This window comes from Neophocaena asiaeorientalis, unplaced genomic scaffold, assembly GCF_003031525.2.
Source record: "Neophocaena asiaeorientalis asiaeorientalis breed wild unplaced genomic scaffold, Neophocaena_asiaeorientalis_V1.1 scaffold114, whole genome shotgun sequence".
NCBI lineage: Eukaryota > Metazoa > Chordata > Mammalia > Artiodactyla > Phocoenidae > Neophocaena > Neophocaena asiaeorientalis.
Window position 1 is genome coordinate 9338361 of NW_020173116.1, and position 10908 is coordinate 9349268.

The 10908-nt window shown below is 39.1% G+C and overlaps 1 protein-coding gene across 3 annotated transcripts; it reads right to left on the reverse strand.

Annotated features, from left to right (window-relative positions):
• Positions 1–38: 38 nt before the first annotated feature.
• MITD1 (microtubule interacting and trafficking domain containing 1) lies at positions 39–10866 on the reverse strand. 3 transcript variants are annotated; one of them, XM_024743863.1, is made up of 9 exons: positions 10677–10799; positions 8113–8164; positions 7551–7588; positions 4523–4624; positions 2767–2903; positions 2597–2683; positions 1430–1545; positions 631–691; positions 39–529 (listed from the first exon to the last, which is right to left on the reverse strand). In XM_024743863.1, the coding sequence occupies exons 4-9, from the start codon at positions 4569–4571 to the stop codon at positions 434–436; spliced, it is 546 nt and encodes a 181-aa protein (XP_024599631.1). In that variant the 5' UTR covers positions 4572–4624; positions 7551–7588; positions 8113–8164; positions 10677–10799; the 3' UTR covers positions 39–433. The 3 variants fall into 3 exon arrangements, with proteins under 3 accessions (XP_024599631.1, XP_024599632.1, XP_024599629.1); XM_024743864.1 differs by lacking the exon at positions 7551–7588; XM_024743861.1 differs by lacking the exons at positions 7551–7588; positions 8113–8164 and having other exon boundaries at positions 41–529; positions 10677–10866.
• Between the last annotated feature and the right edge of the window lie 42 nt (positions 10867–10908).

Below are 10908 nucleotides of genomic sequence, written 5' to 3' on the forward strand. Positions count from 1 at the left end.
ACTGTCTGCTAAAGACACTTAATTGTAACAAAATTATCGGTGGTTATTTTTTTCTGGTTGTTAGACCCCAAGCCCATCTGTCTGTTAAGAGTACTCTAATTCATGATTTTTCTTCCTGGACCCTACATTCCCAGGGGCAAGATTAAAGCATCCAATTCATCTTCTTAATAGGTGCTCATTACGTGTTGATTCACTCTCCAACAGTCAAATAGAGAAAATCTGGTAAAATGTTTAAATTAACCATATGACTTGAAACACTATAACTCTACTGAGTAATGTATTTATAAAAATACTTAGGATTGCTCACACAACTGAACCATGAATCCATAAATTAGTAGAAATGTAAAAGTTTATTGTTAAACTCTTACGTTATAGGAAAAATCCAATATTCATTTAAAATAGAAATATATAATGTAAATTAAGCTACTACCCATCATATTTTTTGTGTGTGCTTATTATGAAAAATGTCCACTGTTGTTTCATGACATGGTCTTAAATCAAAATCACAATATCCAAGGGAAAAACGACTCTAAGAAGAGAAGAAAAGAAATTTTTTTAACAAAAAGGACCAAAGCCATTTTGTTAAAATAAAAAGAGTGCTACACAGTCACTCATAAGACTATATCCTACCTGTGGTTTCTTAAAATAATCAAGTCCCCTTCCGATCTTAATCATCCATCCATTGTTGAACCTATTGAAATTAGTATATAGTATTACATTCCAGACATTTAAGTCAGACAATGACCAAAGCTATAATGTATTAAGTGTCAGCTAAATTTCCCCCTAACAAATAAAATCACTTCCTCCAGTGGCAAGAGTTGAACCAAACCTGGGTTTACCTATGGGCTGTGTCTACAGTGAAACAAAACATCCATTAGCTGATAAAGAGTTTAACAATTCAATTAAACCTTCCTCCTGAATTTCACCTTGCTGATAAAGCTTCCCAGTTCTGCTAAGAAGTGGCTTCCAAGTGTACTCAGGCAGACTGTGGTGATGTTTCAGGGGTTTCCCTGCCTTGAGGTGGGGGACATAAGCAGGGGGAGCCCTGGCAGGCATGACACAACGTCCTGTCATGTCTACTAGAATATTTAAAAGACCATGAGAAGTAAAACCACATTAAATAAATATTAGTATCACTAGAAAAGGAAATTATCCCAATGCCATAACACTGTGTATAGCTGAATGACAGAAAAGTACTTCCTCTTCTCACATGACACAGAACATGTAAATTTTATTCCATTAGGAAATAGGAAACTCACATACAGGACAAAATAAGCCAGATTTTTTTTTTCTTCAAAAGTGAAAAGATATGAAAACTGAGCTTTATTTAAATCTTTAATATTATTTGTAATTATATATAACTTATTATGAGAAATAAAAATAAGTATTTTTCAACTGCATAAAAATTAAAATATTACCATACACTAACCTAATTTCCCGGTCGTGTATCACAGAAGAGTATTCTAATTCCAACTGTACTCCATGATTCCTGAGTGACTCTCTTATTTCTTCCAGGCCACTACTTTGCTGTTCTTTCCCACTGCCCTGTTAATAGGAAAAATACAACTTTTTGCCTCAGTTATTAATATTTTAAATTATTCCTAAACTATGCAATGTGTATCATAGGTGAATTAAAATGAAAAGATTCTATACTAGTTTCATTGTCCATTATTGCAAACAAGCAATCGAAGAAGATGAAGTAGTTTAAGAGCAACTGTTTTTATCAAAATAATTGTTTTTTTCTCTAACGTGAACATAACACAACTCTGTCCTATCTGCTAAAATGTATTTTATTATATTAGCATTCTGTGGCTTGGCAAATCTGTAAATATTTTTTTTTTTGCGGTACGCGGGCCTCTCACTGTTGTGGTCTCTCCTGTTGCGGAGCACAGGCTCCGGACGCACAGGCTCAGCAGCCATGGCTCACGGGCCCAGCCGCTCCGCGGCATGTGGGATCTTCCCGGACCAGGGCACGAACCCGTGTCCCCTGCATAGGCAGGCAGACTCTCAACCACTGCGCCGCCAGGGAAGCGCCCTGTAAATATTTTTTATAGTTTCTAGAGATGCATGTTTTTTCATAGTAAATTTCTCAGCATGGCACAGGACTCGTTTACTAATAAACCCAGATATCTTTAGTTTTTCTGTAAAAGGAAGTGAAAGTGAATAAACCTATATTCAATTAAAGAATAAATAAAATGTATTTTAATGGTGCTGTTTCGTTATTCAGATGGGGCTTCCTTCTTCTCAAATTAATCCTAGAAATATGAATTCTTTAGAAGCATTCCTATTTAAATCAAAATCAAGATGACAGAAATTGTCAATAATGCAGACAGTGTGATTGCCTCATAGAATATCCAAGAAACTGAGAAACTACTTAAACAAGAGAGTTTAGCAAAGTGGCCAAATACAAGATATGACATACTGAAATCAACAGCATTTTTCCCAAGGTGTTTTATGCCGGTTGTTAAGAGAATAAGTTCATTCCCAGTGAAACAGCTCTAGCTGAAGCGTGACGTCCAGGTTTGCCTCGAACTACACCCTGCAACTGAGTAAAGTTCATGACGTTAAGAGACAATAAATGCCTTCAGATACCTACTTCATCCAGAGAGGTGAGGAGATGAATAGTTTTTATCTTACATGGTCTCTTAACCAGCATCTCACAAAATCGAAGGAAGTTATATAGCTGAAAGACATTAGGAGGCGTTATTACTAACTCGTACATTTAAAACAATAACGTTTCATCGTACGGGAGTACATTTCACCTACCTGATGAGTGTGTCTAATGTAAGGATCTTCTATCCAAACTTCCGTAACTGTTTCATTCAGGTATTCTTGAAAAAGTGACTCATAACTGAAACCTGTTGCGTTCTCTTCTATTTTAATTTGCTTGTGATATTTTCCAGCTACAAAACACAAGCTTCCATAATAAAACCAGGGACTACTTCCTTTCTTTTTATACATACTATATTTGCATCCAGTAATAAATCAGCATCAGATACAAGTTAATTTTTTTTTAACTCGTGCAGTCAGCAAACATTTTTGAATGCCTACTCCATGCCAGGCACATTGCAAGATGCTACACCCGCAAAGGTAAATTCCATGTGGGATTTTTTTGCCTTCATGGAGGCCGGGCAAGTGGGAAAGTCCAGAGATTTCTTGGAACAGGTTCTTGAACTAAATCCTATAGACCAGGCAGTTTATTCAAGAGGGAACCATATGTATAAAGATATCTAATATTCCTGCCACCACGAGTAGAACCACAAGCTATGAGTCAGTGGCCATCTGGTCCTTCTCTTCACATTTAAGTCTTTTTATGTCTTGCAACTGAATAGCTGAAGTATTAAATATATAAATGCAAAATAGTATGGAGTCTAGGAGTCTTTCTTAGAACTTGTAGAGACTGTGTTAAGCAGAAATTTATAGTACTTCTTAATAACCCAAGCCAAAGCCTAGAATGCCACAGCGTCAGCAGGGTAGTTCCATTGTTTGTGTTTATCCAAAATGGCTAATTATTGAATAAGTTATCGAAGACCTTTACTTTTTTTTAAAAATATGACCCTTAATGGTAGTTCCTAATTTATATGGTGGTTGCACTTTTAAACCTTGTTTGAAAACCAGTAGTTTGGATTCTGTTCCTAATATTTCCAAAGATAGAACATTACCAACCGTGCATCGGTTTTCAAGCCAAGCTAGCCACACAGGTTAATTTAACCCACAGTATTCAAACCACAATGCTGATGGTACTATATTTCATCCACGTTTTAGAGGGAAATTGCATTGTAGATTTCAATTTGGGGTGAAGGAAACAATTTTATTCCCACTCAACAGAGGTCCTCAATGGGGGTAGTCAGAGTGTGCGCTAGTACAGAATACCAGGAAGAGGCGGGGAGAGGGCTGGAGTAAAGAGCAGCTGAGGGCCGGGGGCACTGGGTTTTTTGTGGGCAGTAGTTCCACTGACTGTAGAAAGCAGCAGCCGTGCACTTCAGGTGGCGATGGCCATTTGTTTCTATATGTTTGTAAACTGGATCCTCGTGAGTAGAGAACCAATTATAAATAGGGAACCATACCTCCTGCACCTCTAATCATTAGGAATACCTAACTCCTGAAATGTTTTGACTCACAACGAAAATCTCAAAGGAGTCCCAGGAGTTTCTTGAGCTACTTGAATATTTCGGTCGTTTTATAAAGGGAAATATAAATAAAATACAGGACTTATATTCAGTATTCCTCTGTAGTATTATTTAAACTGGAGTCTACACATAAGCTTCACGGGGATCCATGAACTCCTTAAAATGGCATGCAAAGTTCTGCAGTACGTCGAGCTGTCCTCAGATCCTCAGGAGGGTATCTGACCCCCACCTTCCCCCCACCAGGGAAGAAAAAGGTTAAGAATAGCTCGTGTACAGACAAATGGAAATGCAGAGTAGACCTGCAAGCTCCAAAGGGCACAGCCAGAAACACTGGGTGAAATGGGCTTTATCACAAGAGCACATACACATACTCTCCAAAACAGCCTCTTTACCTTCTTTTTCTTGATCCAAGTATTTCTTTATGTTTTCTGCTCTATCCATGTAGTCAGAAATTCTTTTTCTGAGATTACATTTCTTTGTTACATCTTTGGTGCCTACAAATTAAAAACAAAAAATACACTTTCAAGTTTCAAAACAGGCTTCCTATTTGGTACAAGCAGTATTTCCCATTTCCCAAGTTTTCCACGGCTTTCCTGTTCTTTGGCATGGTCTGTCTTGGTCCTAAAATGCACAAATAATAGGCCCAAATTTAGCTTGATCATGTAGGGCCTTCATTTTTTTCACTAAGCACTTGAAGCAGCTTTATTTAGGAGTGGGGACTCAGACACCAGGTCTCACTGCTGAGACTTCAACTCTGGTGAGGAAACAAAGGTGGCTTATTACATGTCACTGAGTCTGAGCACTATTTTGTCCTAATTACCCATAAGTTTGAAATCTAAGCATAATCAAAAGAGAGCAAACAATATCTATCTATCTTTCTTCCACAAAACCAGCGTCTGTTCCAGACTTCCCCTTTATGGTTTATGCTGAATCATTTTCCCAGCCACCCCAAAAATGGAAGGTATTTTTGAATATACATTATCAATAAAGTCTTACTCCAAGCCCCACCCCCAATCAGTCACCAAATCAATTCCTGGCTCCTTCCTTCCTCCCTTTTAATATTGCTTTTATTTTCCATTATAATTTTATTTTTAAACCCTGAGTTTTAAAACATTTTATTTTGAATTAACTATATATTTATGGAAAAGCTACAAAAATGGCACAGAATCCCTTCACCCAGATGCCCCTAGTATTAACATATCACACAACCATGGTACAATTATCAGAGTAAGTAACTGAACATTGACACGACACTATTAGCTCATCTACAAACCTAAAGAAAGTTAGTGGGAAAGTTCGTTTTCTGGTCCAGGATCCCACATACCATGTGGTGGTTATGTCTCTTTAGCCTCCTACGATCTGTAACAGTTCCTTTAGTGTGTCTCTGCCTTTTATGACCTTGACATTTAGGAAGAGTACATGGTCAGTTATTTTGTAGAATGTCTCTCATTTGGGGCTGTCGTGTTTTCTCATGATTAGACAGACTGAGGTTATGCATTTTTTTAGCAAGAAAGTCACAGAAGTGTTGCGCCCTTCTCAGTGGGCACACGATGTTAATGTGTCTTATTCCTGGTGACGCTGACTTTGGTCACTTGGTTAAGGTGGAGTTCAGATTTCTCCACTGCAAAAATCACTATTTTCTCTTTTGTATGGAATTGCTATCTTGTGGGAAGATATCCTGTCTCTCTCCACTCTTCATCCGCTAATTTTAGCATCCGTTGATGGTCTTTGCCTGCAATGATTATTACTGCAGTGTTTGCCAAATGGTGGTTTTCTATTCCCATCATTCCTCTTTAATTTATTAATTGGAATTCCACTGTAAGGAAGAGCTGTCTCTGCTCTCCCATCTACTTACTTATTCAACTATTGATTTATATCAATATGGACTCATGGATATATCTTTTATTCTATGGGTTGTAATCCAATACTATCAATCTTTTCTTGCTCAAATTTTATCAGTGTTGGCTTTAAGAGTTCCATCATGTTGGCTCCTTTGTCCTTTTGACATAACCCATCATTTTTTGAGCACTTCCTTACTTTTTGGTGCAAAATGTTTTATTTTCCTTGCCCCAGCCCTGGAATCAACCATTTCTCCAAGGAGCCCTGGTTCCTTTTATTGGAGAATGGTATCAAGAAATCATATTTTGGGTACTAACTGTGCTCACTGCTACTCAGGGAGTCTTATCACTACTTCTAGACCCTTTCCGTCAACGCAGGTAGAAAGTACGTGGAGGTTTACTAACACACACATACAACTCTATTTCTATGTCTGTCCATCTGTATCTATATTAAAAACCATGAATTCATGCTGATTACTTTGATCCCATAGAGTTCATTCTAGCCTTCCTCCTTTCCTTACCTGTAACTTCTTTTATTATCCACAATATATTTACTGGCTTGTTCAAGCCTAATATAGACATAAAATAGTTTGAGAATTCCTAACCCATACCGTTGTGAGAAAATAATTCACCAATTAAAATAATACAATGTTTGTATACTGTTCACTTTGTCTTTAACTTTACAGAATACAGCCAAAATACTATTTTCCAAAGATGCTTAGGTTACCTATTTCTTTCACTCTCCCTTATGTATAACAATTGAATAACTTAGAGAAGTTATTCACTCCCTCCTCATCCTGCTACCCTACTCCCATTTCTCCTTTCTTTCCACCTCTTTCCCACCCACCGCATATTAAGTAATTAATTTCGTTAGTTTCTGGTTTTATCCTTCCTGTGTTTCTTTTCAAAAAATGAGGAGACATATGAAAATCTTCTTATATCTTTGTTTTTACATGCAGGTTACCATACTATAGCAACTCTTCATCCTTCGCAGCTTTCACTAAACAATATATCCTGGGATTCACTCCATATCACTTCACAAAGATTTTGCTCAACCCTCTTTACGGCAGTATAGTACTCCATTGTTTGGCTGTACCATGGTTTATGCAACCACTCTCCTACCCAGGGGCATTTAAGTTGTTTCCAACCCTTTGTTGATATCCATATAATTACTGAAATCCTTCCCTTTCAAGTTCTTCTACTGCCAAAATTAATATCATTTAGACCCCACTTTCTCATGCCTATACTACAGTAGCATAAGAAAATCCTAATATACCCATATATCATCCATAAATCTCTTGTGGAGAATCCTGGTTTTTGTTTTAAGGTGAGATGAGAACTCATACTCTTCCACTACGTTGATATATGTTCCTCTAAACTCAAAAACTTTGAACTTCTCGTCAGGATTCAGCATTTTACGGACTCTTTACAAAGAGGCAGCATGAAAAGTGGTTAACAGCAAAGCATCTGGAGTCAGGCTGTTCTAGTTCAAAACTTGCTTTGTCACTTTTGCCTGTGTGACCTTGGCCAGCTATTCAACCTCTCTGCAACCTCATCTGTAGCACAGAAGGAGTAACAGTACCTTAGAGAGTTGTGGAGATGATTCATTATGGAAGAGACCTGCGTGTAGGAAATACTCAATAAATGTCAATATGATTACCATCTACATAATTTTTTCCATACACCTCCCTCTCAGCTTCCTTTAGAACATTTTATCTAACATCTCTTTTCTTAAGCTCTACTGTTACTTTGCTCCTGCCTATAAATATACTCTATTTTCCCTGTCCTCTACAAATATAGTACTCCTTTCTTAATCATCATCCTTGATCAGAGTTTGATACTATAGACCCATTCTTCAAACATGCCTTGGTTTTCCAGGCTTGAAATCATACAGCCATCTTCAATTCCCATTCCAACATCTAATCACGTGCCAGTGCCAGTAATTCAATGTCCAGACTGTCCCCTCCCTTTCCTAATACTGGTGTCGCCCCCCTGGTTCATTCAGGCCCTTATCACCTCTCATCTTGACTTCTGCAGGAGCTCCTTAGTTGGTCTGCTTGACTTCAGTATCTTCAGGTTAATGACTCTCCTACGCTCTTGCCATATTCACTCATTTATTCAAGAAATATTTACTGAGAACTTACCACATGCCAGGCATTGTTCTAAGCACTGGAGACGTAGCAGTTAAGTCCTCCCCTATCATTCAAATGAGAGGAAAGACAACAATAAAAATAAATTGGTAGGACTTCCCTGGTGGCACATGGGATGCAGGGGGGCCTGCCATGCAGGGGGACATGGGTTCAATCCCTGGCCCGGGAAGATCCCACATGCCACGGAGCAACTAAGCCCATGCGCCACAACTACCGAGCCTGCGCTCTAGAGCCCGTGAGTCACAACTACTGAGCCCGCATGCCACAACTACTGAAGCCAACGTGCCTAGAGGCCGTGCTCCACAGCAAGAGAAGCCACCGCAACGAGAAGCCCGCGCGCTGTAACAAAGAGTAGCCCCTGCTCGTCGCAACTAGAGAAAGCCCATGCGCAGTAGCAAAGACCCAACACAGCCAAATAAATAAATAAGCAATGGGAAATTCACAACAGTCAAAAGGTAGAAGCAATCTAAGTGTTCACTGACAGATGAATGGATTTAAAATAAATAAATAAATTGGTAAAACATGTATGTTAGATTGTGGTAAGTGCTATTAAATAAAATAAAGCAAGGAAGAAGGATAAGGGAGTCCTGGGATGGGGGTTGTAATTTTACACTGGGGGTCAGAGAATGTCCTCACAAATAAGGTGATATTTGTGTAAAGACCTGGAAGAGGAGCGGGAGTAGGTCATGCAAATATTTGAGAGAAAAGCATATTCCTAAGAGAGCCGAGCCCTGAAATGCAACTTTAATTACATCACTCCTTTGTAAAAACTTTAAATGGTTTCTCCTTGTCAATGGAATGAGTTAAAATCTCCTGGCAGCCAAGGCCATCTGCAGTGTGCTCCAAGCCCCAGTCTACCTTTAATCTCTACTTCTCACTCTTTCTCTACAGACCTATGCCACTTGTTTGATAAAACAGTACAGACAGAATTGGAACACTTTCAGCTGAATTTCTGAAATTCTACTCATCCCTCCAAAACCCCTATCAAAAGCCACCCACACCTTTCCATCCCCCAATGACTGTTAATTGTTTAAATCCTCGTTGCACTTGTCCATATGGCTCCTGGCACTTCTTCCCTGTATTAGAGTTATTTGCATTTACATCTTAACCTGCAAGATCACGTCACTGTCTCTCTAAGCCCCACAGGATCAGTGGAGCACAGAGGAGCAGAACTGCTGTGATGCTGCTGCTTCAGAGTCGTACAATGTACACCATCTCTCTTTCTGAGAGTCAGTATAGTAGAGTCTTTAAAGCCTTGGGTTTCAGCTGTGACTCTACCAATTGTGGCAGAACTGGAAAGCAAACTTTATTTTTTATGCTGTAAAATGAGGATAACATCACCTACTTCATAAGGCAATTGTAAGAATGAATTGAGATCATGCTTTTAACGTGCTCTGCACACTGCCTGGCACTCAGCACTTACAAATGATGTTACTCTCATTATTATCACCATCATCACCGTCATCATCATCATCATATATGGTCCCTGCCCAAGGTAGAGGTTTACCATTCTGAGAAAAGTGCTGAACATTGAAAAGCAGCCTCTACTATCTCAAAGCTTCTGAAACAAATCAGAAACACTCAAGCTAAAAAGCACAGAGAGGAGATCTGAGGCCAGACTAACAGCCCCAGGGGCTGGGGAGCAGGGGCTGGTCTGAAGTCAATTTAATACATAATTACTAGGTGTTTACTACCTAGCAGGGATTGTACTGGGTGTTAAGGGTTATCTGTGTACCTCTCAACATTGAATAACCATGTAACAGAAAGTCTTAACTGTCTCCTCTCACAATCCTATACATTTCTCACACCAAATGTCAGTATACCCATTTCTAATTTAAAAAAAATATTTTTTTAAACTTTTAATGAAGGGACTTCCCTGGCGGTCCAGTAGTTAAGACTCCGCGCTTCCAATACAGGAGCGTGGGTTAGATCCCTGGTCTGGAACTAAGATCCCACATGCTGCGGGTCACGGCCAAAAAAAAAAAAAAAAAAATTTTAATTAAAATGTTTAATGAGAAAAGTAAGGAAAAGAGTGTAACGAACACCCTTATTACCCACCACCTAGATTTAAAAATTGTTAGCATTTTGCCATATTTGCTTCAACTTTCTTTTAAAGTAAAATCAAATTCAGACATCATGACAATTCTTCCCCAAACACTTCTTCAGGCTTCATCTCTAAAATTAAGAACAGATTTCGAAAAATACCATACTGCCTAACAAAGTTAATTTTAATGCTACCCAATCCATATTCAACCTTTCCAACTTGATCCCAAAACGTCTTTTACAGTTCATTCAAACCCAAATCCTTTCAAGGCTTATCTATTACATTTGGTTATGTCTCTTAAAATTCTAGGATAGTAATCCCTCTTTTATTGACAACATCAATCTACTAAAGATATCAAAGAAATTAGTCCACCTGTCCTATAGACTACCCTACGTTCTGTATTTTAAGGCTTTCTCGCTGTGCACAGTAAGCGTTTTACTCTTTCACTCCCGCCTAGACACAGCAGATTGCAGCTCCTTTTCCTCTAGTCCTCCCTCCCCGGCTCACTGCTCACCTTTCAGAACCTGCAGGAGCATATCAATTCCCTCCTGGTAACACACCAGAGCCTGCGGGTACCGGGACTCGGACTCTAGTTCCAACGCCCGCTTTATCACAGTGACTGCAGCTGTGCTTCCAGAGTCCTGGCCCAGGAGAGACCCCGCCATAATGCCAGCAACTCCCTTCCGCCCCAATCTCCCCCTAGGCTGTCGGGTCTGCAGCGCTGCCGGGAGCGGTCACGTGACTCC

What these genes read in the sequence shown, in the direction of transcription:
- MITD1 (XM_024743861.1), bottom strand. Translation starts at nt 10,827, where the DNA reads ATGGCGGGGTCTCTCCTGGGCCAGGACTCTGGAAGCACAGCTGCAGTC. An exon ending in ACATTAGACACACTCATCAG is followed by an intron (nt 2,684 to 2,766) that starts GTAGGTGAAATG and finishes AATGTCTTTCAG; the next exon opens with CTATATAACTTCCTTCGATT. An exon ending in ATACACGACCGGGAAATTAG is followed by an intron (nt 692 to 1,429) that starts GTTAGTGTATGG and finishes TAATTTCAATAG; the next exon opens with GTTCAACAATGGATGGATGA.